The sequence below is a fragment of the Prionailurus bengalensis genome, chromosome A1 (assembly GCF_016509475.1).
Source record: "Prionailurus bengalensis isolate Pbe53 chromosome A1, Fcat_Pben_1.1_paternal_pri, whole genome shotgun sequence".
Lineage (NCBI taxonomy): Eukaryota > Metazoa > Chordata > Mammalia > Carnivora > Felidae > Prionailurus > Prionailurus bengalensis.
Genome location: NC_057343.1, coordinates 36,599,142 through 36,616,709, shown reverse-complemented (window position 1 = coordinate 36,616,709; position 17,568 = coordinate 36,599,142). Strand labels below are relative to the sequence as shown.

At 39.1% G+C, this 17,568-nt stretch overlaps 1 protein-coding gene across 1 annotated transcript in view; it reads right to left on the bottom strand.

Annotated features, from left to right (window-relative positions):
* The window catches only part of TDRD3 (tudor domain containing 3), a 162,908-nt gene extending 145,542 nt beyond the window's left edge, over positions 1-17,366 (bottom strand). Inside the window, exon 1 of the mRNA XM_043580167.1 lies at positions 17,200-17,366. Within this exon, the coding sequence (XP_043436102.1) occupies positions 17,200-17,240 (41 nt within the window). The 5' untranslated portion in view covers positions 17,241-17,366. The remainder of the gene's footprint in view (positions 1-17,199) is intronic.
* Between the last annotated feature and the right edge of the window lie 202 nt (positions 17,367-17,568).

Here is a 17,568-nt window from a genome sequence, read left to right as displayed (position 1 = left end):
AAACATATATATCTCATACAAGTATACATTATTTACAAAAATATGTATTATATTTTTATATAGTGTTTAAAACCAATAAATACCTTAGTTTTGAGGCATCCAACAAATTTAAGAACTCTAAAGCAAAAAACATCAAAAAGCTGTCAGCACTAACACCAATAGAATAAGTTGTATTAGCTGATTTTACTTTTAAATTGCTGGGGAGGAAAGAAACAAGTCAGAGGCACTGAGAGAGAACCAGAATTCTCCATTTCTTCAATTTCCCTTAAGAAAAAATTCATTGATGAAGTTTATCTCTAAAGATTGTTTTTCTTTAAGTTGTCCCTGCCAGAATATTAATCCCTCAACCCATCTTTGAAATAAAAGCCAGAGTGATCTTTGTAAACTCAGCAAATCTGATTTTTTCATGGTCCTGATTTAAAACTCTCAATGGATCCCTGCACCAGGGTGGTACAGGGAATCCATTAAGTCATTCATACAAAACTTGGCCATTTGAGAAAAGAAAGCAATTCAATTTGCATATCTTACAATATGATATGTAAAAATAATCATGATTTTTACAGAAAAACTAATGTACTCTTCCAAACTATGATATTTTTCAAGTGTGTGGATGAGCCATCAAGATTGCAGTAGTCTATTTAATTTAGCTAAAATTCAGGGTCTGGTTTTCTCAGTAATGGCATTTGCCTATTACTGGTTACATTTGTTAAATGGCACATTTGCTTGTTATCACTGTGCTAGTTATACCCCAGGATACCAACGTGGCTAGATGAAGTGTAAAAGTTCTGATGAAACAGCAATGTAATTTCTATGATCAGAATAATGTCAAAAACGGAAATTGTGTATAGATCCCAGTGAATATGAATCTCCACATGGTGGGACTGGCAACTCTACAAGTTTGAGGACACATTCCAAAAAAGGAAAAATATGAATGAGTATAAGAACGGATATTGAAAAACTGGATCTTATTAGACCCTTTGTGCCTAATCCCCTGAACACTGTTAAAAACTTTATCTTCAATCTTTGTCCTATCAAGGCATGAATTTTTTTGTCATGAATTCTATTTCTAATCTAAAACAGCTTCTTACAAATAAATTAGGTTAATTTAAGTATGATTGGTTACCCAATGTGTTATTTAATGACTGACTTCTATATTTTACACAGGATTGATATGTTTTAACAAGTTTTTCAACTTCACATCCACTGTTTCCTCTCCTTAAACAGTATACTGATTTGATAAAAACTATCTGTAGTCTAGGTTTTCTATAAAATCCAAAAGTTGTCCAGGTGTGACAGAAATTCTCAATTGAAACCAATGAAGGATTTCTATCTGCCCTAGGACATAATGGAAAAGTTCTATTAAAATCAGTAGACCATTTCAAAAACACCTAACAATTCTGTATTTGATAGAAAGCCCCACTACAAGTACCGGCACATTCCTATCAAATGGTTAGGATTTACTAATCTGTGAGGCAGCTCCATTCATACCAGTCATTACAAATAAGGATATAAACAAGGATTGTGGTTGTTTTAGAAAGTTATTTTTGATAAATACTGGATAAGTAGCATGTACTACTTATTCCAACTTCTTCTAACTAATAATTGACTAATAAATCTACCTCACTAATTACTTAGAGTAAAGCTAAGTAAACTTTTTCTGTAAAGGGCTAGATAGTAAAACTTGTAGGTATTTTTGCAGGCCATAGGATCTCTATCACAACTACTCATCTCTGTCCACAGCACAAAAGCCTGGTCTAACTGTGTATGAGTACTTTATTTACAAAAGTAAGCATAAGGTCAAATTGGGCCACAGTCTGCCAACTCCGTACTTAGGATAAAGCTATATAACCCTTTTTCTTTATATATATTTTTTTAATTGTTTTTCAACGTTTATTTATTTTTGGGACAGAGAGAGACAAAGCATGAACGGCGGAGGGGCAGAGAGAGAGGGAGACACAGAATTGGAAACAGGCTCCAGGCTCTGAGCCATCAGCCCAGGGCCCGATGCGGGGCTCGAACTCACGGACCGCGAGATCGTGACCTGGCTGAAGTCGGACGCTTAACCGACTGTGCCACCCAGGCGCCCCTTCTTTAAAAACCATAATCAGGGCACCTGGGTGACTCAGTTAGTTAAGTGTCCTACTTAGCCCAGGTCATGATCTCACAGTTCCTGAGTTCGAACCCCGTATCGGGCTCTGGGCTGACAGCCCTGAGCCTGGATCCTGCTTCAGATTCTGTGTCTCCCTCTCTCTGTCTCTGCCGCTCCCCCACTCACGCTCTGTCTCCGTCTCTCAAAAATAAACAAACGTTAAAAAAACTTTTTTTTTTAAATTAACGTTTATTTATTTTTGAGACAGAGAGAGACAGAGCATGAATGGGGGAGGGGCAGAGAGAGAGGGAGACACAGAATCGGAAGCAGGCTCCAGGCTCTGAGCCGTCAGCCCAGAGCCCGACACGGGGCTCGAACTCAGGACCGAGATCATGACCTGAGCTGAAGTCGGACGCTGAACCGACTGAGCCACCCAGGCGCCCCCAAAAAAACCTTTTTAAGCCAGACTCAAAATGTATTTAAAATGTACTTCAAAAATGTATTTAATCTTTAAAAAAGTATATTGTTCTGGGGCGCCTGGGTGGCTCGGTCGGTTAAGCATCCGACTTCGGCTCAGGTCATGATATCAGAGTCTGTGAGTTCAAGCCCTGCGTCGAGCTCTGTGCTGACAGCTCAGAGCCTGGAGCCTGCTTCGGATTCTGTGTCTCCCTCTCTCTCTGCTCCTCCCCTGCTCATGCTCTGTCTCTCTCTGTCTCAAAAATAAAATAAAAACATAAAAAAAAATTTTTAAAGGTATATTGTTCCATAAATTTACATATTACATAACTGGCTCCAAACATTTAATTTTTAAGGAGGATATCCCATTGCTCCTTAAATAAAATCCTTATTTATAACACTAAAAGGTAAATACTTAATAACAATGCAACATTTCAACAAGAATGTTAAATTACCTGCCTTCAGCTTCTGAGACTTAACTAAATTCATATCCAAAATAATAGATTGCATATTGACATTTTTCTCTCTCAAATGTCTATTCTTCCTGTACAAGTAAAATAATATATGAAATATTCAACCTGTATTATTTATCTTTAATTTGAGGCACCAACATTTATAAGACTACCAAATGCTAAAACATACTTTATAATGAGATTCAAAACCCACACTGAAACCCGTAAGATATAAGGATTTTGTCTTTATCAAGGTAACCCTTTAAGAGACTATATATTCTAAAATAAAGAACACATTTTTTTCAAAGGTAACACAATTTCAGAAATCCATACATGTGCAAATTACATGAATTTATTTACTGGCTACAGTAAGTTATGAGAGTCCAGGCTTAACACGCAATAGAAAGAGTGCAAGTATTTATTGGGCACTCGGCATACGACAAGCAGTGTTCTGAAACACTTTGTGTGTATTAACTCATTAATCCTCATAAGTATACTATGGATTAGGTGCTACAATTGGCACCATTTAAGAGATGAATAAACTGAGGGAGGAAGCAGTTTAATTAATGTACTCAAGGTTATTTAATCAGTGGCAGAACCAGGACTGACCCTGGTTCTAGAGAGTTGGACTTCAGAGCTCGTGCTTTTAACACAAACTATATCAGGTATATTTGTGTGTCAACTATACTTCAATTAACACTTAAAATTAATAAAAAAAAAAAAAGTAGGTATAAATTTAACTGAAAATCAAGAATACAGAGTTTTGTTTTCACAACCACTCTCTTTTCAAAGTAATCACTCATGAAAACCCAGTTTTGTGATATAATTCTAATTAACTACTAATTCTAATATGAATTAACTATGTAAAATCATGTAATTTACGGGGGCACCTGGGTGGCTCAGTGGGCTAAACAGCCGACTTCGGCTCAGGTCAGGATCTCACAGTTCGTGTGTTTGAGTCCTGCACCAGGCCCTGTGCTGACAGCTCAGAGCCTGGAGCCTGCTTCGGATTCTGTGTCTCCCTCTCTCTCTGTTCTCCCCAACTCGCACTCTGTCTCTGTCTCTCTCAAAAATAAATAAAAGTTAAAAAAAAATTTAAATCATGTAATTTACTAATCTCAGTTTCAAACACAAATCAATTCAAGCTTGCAAGCCTATTCCTCTTTCACAATGCTGACATCCTGCTGACTTCTTAGTTCACTCATAGCGGGTACTTAGGCAAAAAAGAAAAAAAAAATGGTGCTGCAGGGCAATACCAGGCAAGCCATAACAGCAAAAAGCAAGCTGAATATAACAAAAACATTCAGTCAAACAGCCTATTTTTCCACTTTGAAAATACATGTCTTAGATACATAGAAATCTATAATCATACATCTTTTAAATATACTTTTGCTTAAGGCAGGATAGCATTACCAGTAACGATAAACAATTCAATTTACACATGAAAGTTATTGTGATAAAGTAAAACATTTTAAAAGACCACCAACAGTCCAATTCAATTTTATTTTTCATGAAAACATGTTTAGGCAGGAATAATTCAAACCATGTCAAGCAATGTCAGCCAATATAAGAGCTGCACAGATAAGTCTCATAACACCAACTATAAACTAATATTACTTCATAACCAAAAGTATAAGAAAGTTAACAAAATGCAGCGGAAAGGTACTTTCTCATAACAAACATGATCACTCTTTAATGTGTCATACTAGGTATCAGCCACATGACTAAACCAAGAAGGCTTGCAATCACCTTTTATAAGCAAATATAATACATACATACAACCTACTTATTATAGAATGACATATAATTAGAGAAAGAGGGCTTTGCAAACCACAAAGTCCTTTCCACACATTAGATCATCACTAAAAATAAAAAGAATTAAAGTAGAATATTAGCAAGTAATTAAATCAAATCAAAAGTACAAAATAAAAAGTGCTTCACTTCATTCACTCATACCAAATTCATACGACTTTACCATAATTTGAACAGTATCAGTAAGTGAAGAATTCAAAATGTGTCCAGGTAGAAGGGAACTACTTCAAGTGTGGTCCACTGATCAGTACCAATCTTCAAACTCTTTGTTACTGCTTCATGATGGAATAAGTACAGAAACTGAGGCAAGCCATTTAGAAACTCTAAAAGCAATCTGACATTGCTGCAAGATGTTATACTTCAGAAAGGTAGTGATGTGTGAAAAACTGGAAATTTTAAAAATTGGAAGACAGCTTGAGAATCACTGAGCTAGGCCACATTTCCCAGAATCCCTTTTAGGTAGGTGAGATTAAGTTCTTGGAAACCAAGGAAGTGATGTGTGCCACCTTTCCCATCAGGGAACTCACTCTATGGCTCTCAGCCGTCCTTTCCCTTCTGCTAACTAAAACCCTGATGTCGCAGCTACCCTATGTGCATGAAAACAATGACACTACGTACCCTACCTAACTAGTGCTTCTCAAACTCAAATATACAAAAAAGTCACTAGGAGAACCCTGTTAAAATACAGATGCTGATTCAGTAGGTCTGTGGTAGAGACTGAGACTCTACACTGCTAACAAGGTATCAGGTAATGCTAATGATTCTGGTCTTAGGACCACACTTAGAGTAGCAGGAGTTAGGGGACAACTAAAGTTAGATGGAAAGAACTTGGGTCCATAAATGACAGCACAAAGCAGATTCCCCAACACTGTGGGTTTTTCTGTGATGAGGAAAAAAAAAGAATGAGGAAAAAAAAAAAGGCTATGTTCTTTAGACCTTTGTAATGTGGGGTCTCTGTATATCAGCCTAACTTTCAACCTAACTAATAGAAAGCAGTTTTGTAAATATCAAGAAGGGTATACCTCAGGCCAGTTTTACATTTTAATTAAAATAATATCAACATAAATGCTTATTCACATAAGTATAAATTGGAAAAAAGTTCAAGGCCTTATTGCCCTTCCAAGACAATCCGACTCTAGAAAGCATGCTATGATTTCTGTCATGTATCATTTAAATATTATTACTCTACCCATTAACATTTACACCACTACACTGGACTAACTTTTTCATGATGTCAAAACAAAATCTGAATGTTAACCTCTCATTGTTAAGAAGCTACATCTAATTATATGAAGACATCTTTCAATTGGGAATTATCCCTACAAAAGAAATCTTTCCCTTATAACTGGTAGAAAATTTATTGAGTAAAATGGCAGGTGTCTCTGTGTAGCAAAGAATAGCTAGATATGTCTACTGACAAAGTTAATGTTATTTGGGATCGTTATTTTGCACCAGCAACGATGTAAAACACAGACACAATTTCATGGTATTGTTGCAGCAATCATATTTTTAATATATGTATATGAAAGTTTCATTTTTTAATGAAAGGAAACACCTAATTAACATATGCTTATGAAGACTTCTGACAAATGTGTAATTAACACAATAAAGAAAAAAAAACAGTAAAAACAAAGCACATAACCACAACCAGAAAAAGTGGTCAAAAAATTTATCAGCAGCAACCAAAATAAGGAAAAACAACATCCTGATCTTGTAGAACTCCAAAATGTCCAAAGAGGAATCTGACAGAGCCTGGGTACTAACCTGTACCAAGAAGCATAACTAAGGAAAGAAGTCAAATTAACACAATCCTGGAGAAATCTCACTGTTACAATGTAGAGTGAAACACAGAGATTCAGCAAGCAGCCTGGACAAAAGATCATGGCAAACTCCCAGGAACAGAAGCCTCTGCATACCAACCTAGGCTCTCAGCTCAAGCAAAAAGGGTCAATGGTATGTGCCATTCTGAGTTTGGTAAACTGAGGAAGGCCACGGAGAAGAAGGCCTTCCCCTAACTAGTAACATATATATGACCTTTTCTGTTGTTCATAATTGAAAGTTAACAAAAGAGCAACCTGTGCTTGGCAGGGTCCTCACGTAAAACCCAGTGGGCTGGAACCTTATGCCAGCTTAATAAACTGGGAAGTGTCCCAGAGTCCACTTCTTTGCCTCATCAAAGGCCACAGAATGAATGATAACCTCCTCTCCTAATGCCTTTCTAACCAGGGACCCCGATATAACAAGCAATTATGAAACATCAAAAGGAAAAGTAAAAATTTGTAGTATCCCATAAAATATCAAAAGTGTAAAGAAATAATTAGGACCTAGGACAAATTTATACTAAAAACAAACTTCTGAAAATAGTTTCTATTAACATTGGTTTGAGAAAGAACATTTCAAACCCCTCCCAAAACAGTTGGTTGTCCCATGCAAGAAATGTTATCAACATATCTGTAAGTGTGTATGTTTGTATTCAGTTAGAAGCAAATATCAATAAATAGAGAAAGTTTTGGCTCAGTGGGTTAAGCATCAGACTCTTGATTTCGGCTCAGGTCATGATCTCTTGGTCTGTGGGATTGAGCCCTGCTTGGGGGGTCTGAGCTGACAGCGCAGAGCCTGCTTGGGATTCTCTCTCTCTCCCTCTCACTCTCTGCCCCTCTGCTGCTCCTGTGCTTGCACACACACACACACACGTGCTCTCTCTCTCTCTCTCTCTCTCTCTCTCAAAATAAAAGAATAAAATTAAAAAAAAATTTTTTTAAGGTTTATTCATTTTTTGATAGAGAGAGAGCGTGAGTGGGGGAGGAGCACAGTGAGAGGGAGACACAGAATCCGAAGCAGAGTCCAGGCTCTGAACTGACAGCCCAACATGGGGCTCAAACCCGTGGACTGTGAGATCATGACATGAGCTGAAGTCAGACGTTCAATTGACTGAGCCACCCAGGCGCCCCTAAAACAATAAACATTTTTTTAAAATAGGGAATGCTTGTATAACAGGTTATTTCCTACATTACTGTAAAAATTACACTTTTTCATAAAACTAGTTTTTAAAATTTCACAACATTCATTTCACAAGTAACAATTTTCTCCTCTACACAAGGCTTGAAAAAGTTTCATATTCCTGGAGAACACAAAAACAGTATGATGAAACATACTGAGACTAAATTACAATGGTACTAACATTCATTCCACAAGCATGTACATGCCTACTGTGGACCCTGCACCCCGCTAAATGCCAGAACACCTCAGAGATATGACTTCATCCTCGTCTTACAGGAGCTTACAAAACAAGACATCAATCAAACTATTTTAACTATTTGGAAAAACCAAATATTTACTTATTTCTTTTGATCTAACAATATTAGAATATATTAACGGCAAAAGGAAAAATTATTTCACTAACTTTATCACGATCATCTACCAACTTTCCAGACACTTAAGCTTAAATACATCCCTATTTCTCTTCCAAAACAAAACTTAAACTGAATTAATTCTTAACTCCATTATAAACTGTTGGCTTAATTTATGTAAGTTTTTTCCCCATCAATATTTATGCTTAATGTTTCATATTCTGTATTTTTAAAAATTTATTAATTTTCAAACTTCTCAAGGTCCTGCCTAGGAATTTAATAGAATAAAAAAATTTTTTTCTTAATATCTTTCTTCACTTAATATCCATTATAGACTGACTGTCTTCTGAAAAGTTGCAGCTGAATTTTATAAGCATTTTATATATGCTTATATATAAAAAAGGAGTTTTTTTATATATATATTTTTATATATGTTTATATATGCTTATATAAGTTTATATAAGTTTATATATGCTTATATAAAAAAAAGGAGTTTTAAGGGGACTTGGGGGGGGAATTAAAAAAAGAGACCTTCAAATATCTGAAGTTTTAAAAAATGTTTTTAAAAACTGCTGAGTCTCTAATAATCCAATCCAGTAATCCAATACTGACCTAAGCAAATAATCTTATCACAGAACTCTTAAAGACATATCCATTTTCTCTTTTCAGAAAAGTCACTGATTTCATATTCCAACGCTCCCCCGCCCTGCCCTGCAGTTCCTAAAAAGCTAAGTCTCCTTTAAAATGCTGAAATTCCCGGGTGCCTGAGTGCCTTACTCGGTTGAGCATCTTCGGCTCAGGTCATGATCTTGTAGTTTGTGGGTTTGAGCCCCCGCGTCGGGCTCTGTACTGACAGCTCAGAGCCTGGAGCCTGCTTCGGATTCTGTGTCTCCCTCTCTCTCTGCCCCTCCCCTGCTCATGCTCTGTCTCTCAAAAATAAATGAATGTAAAAAAATTAAAAAATACATAAAAAAAAATTTTAATGCTGAAATTCCTCAGTGCTTGCACCTAGCCTCCTCTTATTTAAAGTTTGATTTTTAGATCACTGATAGGTGCTATCTAATAGAAATGTAATGCAAGCCACATACGTACTTTTAAATTTTCTGGTAGTCACATTTCAAAAACTAAAGAGAAACATGTGCAATTAATTTAATAATATATTTTAACACAATATAGTGATGGCATTATTTCCATATGCAAACAATATAAAAATGAATGAGAGATATTTATATCCTTTTTTGGTACTAAGTCTTCCAAACCTGGTGTGTATTTTACATTTACATCACATGCAAATTTGGATTAGACATATTTCAAGTATTCAGTAACCACATGTGGCTAATGTCTACCATACTGGACAGTGCAGCCTTAGATGATCTCATCCATGTACTACTTCAGTCATCAGCTATACCCAAATGACTCCATATTTATATCTCTAATCCAGTCTTCTTCCTAGTTGCAAGATTAGTATTTCCTAATATCTAATTGACATCTTACTTAAGATGACTCAAAGGCACCTCGTACTCAAATAATGTCCAACTTCAATTCATGATCCACCCCTCAAAAATGTACTCCTTTTCTAAGACTCCCTATCTAACCATACTGTAATCAATTTAGGTATACAAGCCAGAAACCCAGAAATCAACCCCTTGACACCTCCTTCTCTCTCTTTCCTATATATAGATGCGTATATTTAGATGGATATAGTCCATCTAAAAGTTCTGTCCATTTTACCACTCAAATACCAATCAAATCAATCTCTGTTCTCCATCGCAATCATCACCACCATTCTACCACTCTACTCAAGCCAAGCTCCGAGCCATTTTCTTCAATGCAAGCATTTCTCAACATCTAACTATGATGTCATCCCTACTTCAACCGTCCCAACCCCTGATAAAACTTTCCAACTGATTTCTACTGCCTCCAGAATAAAAGCAAGGCCTGAGCTACATGATCCAGACCCTAAGTGTCTCACAGTTCCGCCTCACTATACCACCTCTGTCTTGCCCTCCACTCATCCTGGTCTTTCAGACCTTTGTACTCACCATGTTCCTTACTGCCCTATAAACTCTGCATATGCTGCTTTACCCTTAGTCTATTTAATTCCCACTCATCCTCCAGATCTCAGGGAAGCATTCTCTGACCACCACAAAGACACCAAATTTCCCTTCTATAAGCTCATCTAGAACCATGTCCCTTTTCATTTCTAATGTACTTTATAGATGCAATGTTTGAATATGTAATTAATGGCTTTCTCCCCTTAAGACTACATCTGATTGAACTAAAGAGTCTGCCACAGCAAGATGTTTAATAATTATTTGTTGAATGAATGTGTTAGTGAATCTGCCTTGTTTTTTCCCTAGACAAAGACTAGACACCATGTGAGATGGCGTATATAACATGCCCTGCTTATACAGCACTAGTTCTGAAAAGCTTCCCAGACTTCTCAAGCAAAATACCAGTATATGACATGTTTAAATTCTGACCAACTAGTATATCATCACCAAAACAAACAGTGCCTTGTGTACAAGATGCATAAACATTTACTACGTGTATTTCAGTACACACATTACTATATAGGGTTACATCTTTCTCTGCATTATTGCAGAGACTTACTTATTGTTGTAAAGATACCATATCTTCAGCAGCACCATCCTAAGATGAGGGTAGCTATCTGTCTCCACTTTAAAGGCTGTGAAACTGTAATAAGTATAAAAACTGCTCATGCATGCACACAGACTTACACCTATCAAGTCAGGGTGTGAAACCTATAGGGGTTATAGTAATAAGGTACAGGTAGGCTCTGTCCAGTCCTGGAGCATGATGTGGTTCTTTCCTCCTTCTCCATATCACCATTGTGCTTCCTTTCTGCTCTCAGTATCCTTGATTTGACACCCTTGTTAACATTTTATATTATCACCACATATTTCTTGCCCCCTCTTCTCTGCTTTTGTTTTCATTCTATGACCTCATAAAAATGTTTCTCAATTTTTACACAAAAATTTTTGCATTGTTGGGAGTGCAGTCTACTTCTTCTAAAGATCATCTGGAGGCAAAGTCTTCTTCAGCTACTTCCAGAGCCTACATCTTACAAAAAAAATCACAGTTTCTAAATAGTTGGGACTTAACTGCAACATGGTAAGTCAAAATGCCAATATTCTTCTTTTGTCAAAAGGAGAAAACATAAACCAAAAAAGTTGATATAGTTATATTTTTATGGTTCTTGAAATGTTACTATGTAATTTTTACTTGATTTAGCAAATGCTGCTGTGTGAGAGGAGAAAATTATTTTCAACTTGCTGAGGTAGCAAGTTTCTTTTTATACCCCCTTTATGCTTGAGGCAGTCAAGTCTACAGGCAGTTGAAACTAGATTTATAGGTTATTCACCAAAAAAAAAAAATCACTGCAAACAGCACCTTGAAACCTGAAAACTTGCACAGTTTAACAGAATATCCAGTCATTTTTTTAGCACTTTATAGTATCAGAAGCTGCCAGGCAATGTGTAACATATTTTGAGGCAGAAGGTCAACAAGGCTTATTACTGTTGAACTATAATTTCACAAACAAGGTAAACCAAAGAGATAGTTACAAATGCTCATTAAAGAAATGGGAAATGTTTCAAAATAGGAGGTCTCTGATAAGTCCCCTGAAACCAAAATATAAATCAACTGGTTTCTTCTAATGTTCTTGAACATGATCTATTACTGTTTCAGCTAAAAAGTGTGTTCATGGTTCTTATCCTTTCCAAAAGAGTATACCAAGAGTATGTTTATATCAAAGTGGTAATGATAGAATATAATTTTAGATAATAGAATATCCTGCACTTAATGTACAACCTTATAAAGAACTACTAATATCCTTTACAAATGTACTTATGTCTAAGAATTATGTTGGAATATAAGGGAGCAAAATTTCACATACTCTTTGTATAAACTCTTATTGTCTGACTATTACCAACAGTGTAGTGCATAAAGGTATAGTTATATTGATGGTACTGCAAAAGTTGCTTTTCTTTTTTTTTTTTTCTTTCATTTTTTTATGTTTATTTTTGAGAGAGAGAGAGAGAGACAGATGTGAGCGGGGGAGGGGCAGAGAGAGGGAGACACAGAATCTGAGGCAGGCTCCCGGCTTCCAGCTGTCAGCGCAGAGCCTGACATGGGGCTCAGACCCACAAGCCACTAGATCATGACCTGAGCGGAAGTAGGACGCTGAACCGACTGCAGAACCTGGTGCCCCAGGTTGCTTTTCACTTAAAGACTGGGATCAATGACCAGCAGTCTCCTGAGGAAGTGTTGTGTCTCTCAGAAAACAGAAACCATACAAGAAAGGTGCAGGGTGGACTACAGGACAGGAATCTGACTTTCTTGGTCATGACCATTAATGTATTTGGAAGGAAGCTTCCACGTGATGGAATGGGAAAAGAAGCTCTCCCTCTGTGGCCAGGTTAAAAGTCAGGAATTACAAATTCCAGCAAAATGTCCTGAAGTACCACTTTGCAATATCATTCTCAAGGCAACATGTGGAATAGGGCAGGCCCCCTTCAAGACAAGACAGCATTCACTTTATACCCATACTGCCACTGTGCTTCCTAAATAATAAATGGACAGAACTTGTAGATGGACTATATCCATCTAAATATATATCAAAGTTGTTCTTCTTCAGCACTAAATTTTGATAAATACTGTTACAAGCTATCATCTTGCTTAGGTGTCTCCAGGTGAAAGAAAGGGAGAGGAGTATACACTTGGGCCAGAGGATGGTCAGTGTGGTCGTAGCAACAGTCATCAAAGAGAGAGAATCCAAAAGGGAAGGTGAAATTCAAGGCGAACAAGGTAAGAAGACCTTTGTGTTCATCCTTCTATTTTCCCTCTAACCCTGCCCTCCTCACCAAAACACAAAAACAAAAATCCCAGAGCACAACCTGGTTAAGCCTTGTTATGTTAGAAACCTGGAGTTTCTCAGAAATTATGTTCATAACACAAATGGAAACACACTATTTCTAATGGTACCTTATGGTGTCTTCAACTCCAAACTGCTGAGTAAGGCAAAGACATACAATATAGTGTCTTACTTTTTCAGACCTTATTCTCAGACTTAGAAAAATACACAATTAACCAGATTTTCAGATAACCCTAATCAGCCCTTAGGTGAGCCACCGCAAGATAAAGGTTTCTTTGTTTCCAAAAATCACCATTCCTCAGCATAAGCACTTTATCTTTCCCAAAGAAGAAAGTAAATTTACACACCACAAAACGCTTAAATCCAATTTTCTATTTTAAAATGTATCATTTTTTTTATCAACAATTTAAATTAGAAGTGGTCACCATGGCTTGATGGAAATGAGTTTTGAATCTTTATTCCGCCCGTTTGGGCTCTATTCTTGGTTCTGCTACTTGTAACTGAGGAAATTTTTGATTCCCATGGTGTTTCAGTTTCTTCATCCGCACCTGAAGACATTAAGCTATACCACCACTAATTCTATGGAAAATACCTTTTCTTTTTTTTTCGTTCATTTTTTTAAATGTTTATTTATTTTTGAGAGAGACACAGACAGAGATAGAGACAGCACAAGCAGGGGAGGGGCAGAGAGAGAGGGAGACACAAAAATCAGAAGCAGGCCCCAGGCTCTGAGCTGTCAGCACAAACCCAGGGACCATGAGATCATGACCTGAAGCCAAAGTCAAAGGCTTAACTGACTGAGCTACCCAGGGCTCCACCTTTTCAAAAACACAATCACAACTAATTGTGTTCTAACATGTTTCTATTTTTTTAAAGTTTCAAAAGGTTGGGGCACCTTTTGAAAGTCAGTAGGGCATCTGACTCTTGATTTCAGTTCAGGTCATGATCTCCTGGGTTCCTGAGTTGGAGCCCCAAAATGGGCTCCTTCCTGACACTGTGGAGCCTACTTGGGATACTCTCTCCCACGCCCGCTCGCTCTCTCAAAATAAATAAACTTTAAAATAAATAAAAATTTCAAAAGATTGACATCTCTATAAAAATTTTAAAGATTCAAATGGTTAGTAGAAATATACAAATCCCCCTTAAGGGATTCTCCAAGGAGAAAAACCAAAAAGGTATTAAGTAAATCTGTTATCTAGACAAATTAAGTAAAATCTCCTCTCATACTGAAGTCTATTCCACACATAACTAAGTACCACAAAAGATCAATGTACTATTTAGTGCATTATTTAAACATAATCACCATACTGTGTAAGTCCCTGAAAGTTTTAAAGTTCAAATCATCAAAACCTGATGTTTTCTATGCTACTCATCACTAAAGAAAAAAATTATTGTAAAGTCTGCCAGGGTGGCTACTGTTGGAGTTATATTTTAAAATATTGATTTTGTGGGGGTTCTAATGAAGATTAAGGACTTAGGAGGGGGAAAAATACTCAGAAAATAACAAACTGGAATAATAGATTAGAAACCTAAGCTTTTTTGGCATAAGATATTACCCTAACCTATTGTTTTAGGTGAAGATAATAGAAAGGATTTAATAGTTTAGGTTAGCATCTATTTCTTTTTAAGTCCTACAAGTCATTAAGTGAATAGATTAAGTACTAAGAAAAATGGTTTTGTCAGTGACAATAACAGAGAATCTCAAGAGTTAGAGGAAACTGAAAATATCAGAACTGGAATGAACTGGTCAGAGGTACTCTTTGGTCATCAATTCTCCTTCTGGTACTCTTCTCTGCCTAAACATTTGAAATTCTGTATTTTAACATAGTAAGTCTGTACTTAAATGTAAGATCTATACAGGCCACCTGAACGCCTAGGAGATCCTTTTGTTTGGCACAAATCTAACCCATTCAAGACCCATTAGGAATTACATGTAACTCCAAAATTCCTAGAAAAACAGTCTTATTAGACCCATGGCTTACTATTGCCTTCATTAGTCACTGCTTTACAAAAGCAACAGAAATCTGGTGGAAAAAGAAACATGTTAAACAGATAATTTGTGATATAAAGTAACAAATGTTACAATATAACATTCCTTTAGCTTTATAACAAAGGGAGGCACTCTATCTAAGATTGGGTGGAAACCCCTGCTAGCAGTCTGATTGGCAGGGTCTGAATTCTAATTGGCAGGGGCATCCCAAGGTCAGTTGTATGAGACCTTACTGAAAACCTACACTGTAGTGGCTCCCTGGCACCAAAAATACACAGAAAAATCAGTTATAGTTCCCCACCCTTAAGGAGTTTAGGGTCCAAAACCAAAAAAGAACAATTTAGTATGTGTTTGGAACCAAAATATGAGACTAGCCTTTCTAAAGGAGGTGGGGTCATGTTGGAAAGAAGTAAAAGACCAAGTTTGTACCTGAAGTCGTATCACTAGGTTGAAGAACTAAGGCTCAATCTAACGAAGCATGGGAAAAAACTGAAATAGAAGAGTGATCCAAGGAGGCGCCTGAGTGGCTCTGGCAATTAAGCATCCAACTTCACCTCAGCTCATGATTCCTGAGATTGGGCCCTAAATTCAGCCCTGTGCGGACAGCTTGGAGCCTGCTTGGGATTCTCTCTCTCTGCCCCTCCCATGCTTGCGTGCTTTCTCTCTCTCTGAATAAAGAAACTTTAATAATAATAATAATAATAATAATAATAAAACGAAGAGTGACCCAAGAGTCTTCAATACATCCTTTGAGGTAAAGAAACTGAAGGTAGAAATTCCAGAACAAAAGTAAAACTGGGTAAGGTTAGCTTTTAACTCCACAGTCTGTTATGCTAATGGTGTTCACGGAAAAACTGTAGGAACAAGGCATAACAGTGGGAAGTACCAGCCCCCCTGTGCTCACCTTTCAGCTCCACCACTTTCTAGATAGGTAAAGTTGCTTTTAACAGTTCTGTGCTAGTCTTCTAACCTGAACGGCCAGAAGCCCCCTCTTCAAAAGACAGGTGTTAAATCTGGCCCAACCTTTCGGGTCTTAAGCCTCAATGGACACCCTCCTACTTCCACGAACCACAAGGATCTAGTGTCAGTTCTGCAAACCAATAAGCGCTTCCCTACTTCTGTGTTGCATCTCCAGTGGCTCTGCCTAGAAAGCCCTTTCCTCGCCGACTTTCAAAACCCACTTCTCTAGGAAGTGAGCTCTCCTTCCCCTCCAATTCCATAGCACATTTGCCTGCCCCTCTGTACAGTTTGCCACTGTCTCCGTTTTTGTGTTCGTTCTTTGAATGCCTCCCTCTCTGCTCTTTTCCCTAAGATAGGGAACTGCCAGAGAGCAGGGGCAAATCTTTTTCATCCTTCCTACCCCTCCTCTCTGTGCCTATGAAGGCCTGGAAAAGCGTTACTAAATTAAACAATGTTAACAACTGCAATGACCTCAGTTTCAGAAACGGCTTAATTTCGCATAATTTTTTGTTGCTCTCAGATGTTAAAATCTTGACGTGAAACGTGTTTAAAAAAATGAACACTGCCATCGCTTCAAGAAAAGTTCTACGGAGCACCCACACGAGTTGACAATGAGGTCATTCTTAGCTTCAGAAGTTGTGAGTGTGCCACGGAGGGCAGCTTCACACCGGTCGGTACACTACTCAGAAATCACGGAAAAGAAGCGGCGGCCCCGGCAGCCGCACAGGCTTTGCTTGGGTCGACCCTCAACTTCCCGCGGGCCCGCGGGCCCGCGGGCTCCGGCCGCGCTCGCCCCTCTCCGCCGCACACCGTTCTCCAGCCCTCGCCTCCCCTCGTCCCGCCGCAGCAACACCGCCCGGAGCGGCGCGCACGGCGCGGCAGGTCCTATCGGGCGGATCCGCTCGGGCCTGGGCCGCCGGCCGCCCTGCCTGCTCTGCCAGCGGCCCCCCGGCCTCTCCCCGGCCCGCGGCCCAGGCCGCGCCGCCGCCGCCGCCGCCCCGAGGGGAGCTGGGGGACTCGCTCGGCTCCGCGTGGCGCCGGGGGCGGAGCCGGCCCGGAGGGCCCGGAGAGAGGCCGGGGGCAGGCGGCGGCCTCCGCCTACCCCGACACGTACCCACCGCCCCCAACCCCAACCCTCCTCGGGGCCCCGGCCCGCGCCCGCGGTCGGGCGGCCGGCGGGACTTGCCACTTACCAACCCGCCTGGGACAACGCCGCGCCGGGGACCTCAGACATGGTAGCTGCTTAGGTCGGGGGTGGGGGTGGGGGGCTGGGGGTGGGGGTGGGGGGGGTAGGCCTCCTACTTGAGACCAAAAAAAAAAAAAAAAAAAAAACCGAAAGAAAAGAAAAGAAAAAAAAAAAACTCCTCTGGTCGGCTCTGCAACTGGGCATGCTCAGTGCGGCCGGCGCTTCCGCGTGCGGGTTCCACTCGCCGCGTTTTCCGAGCGGCCGCAGGGGCAGGCCTGGCGTGGAGCTTGGTAGTTGCAGCCCGCCGGAGGCCTTGTTCCCCCCCGCCCCCGCCACCCCCCGCTAAGGACCGTCTAGGGCCGGGAGGTCGCTGGCC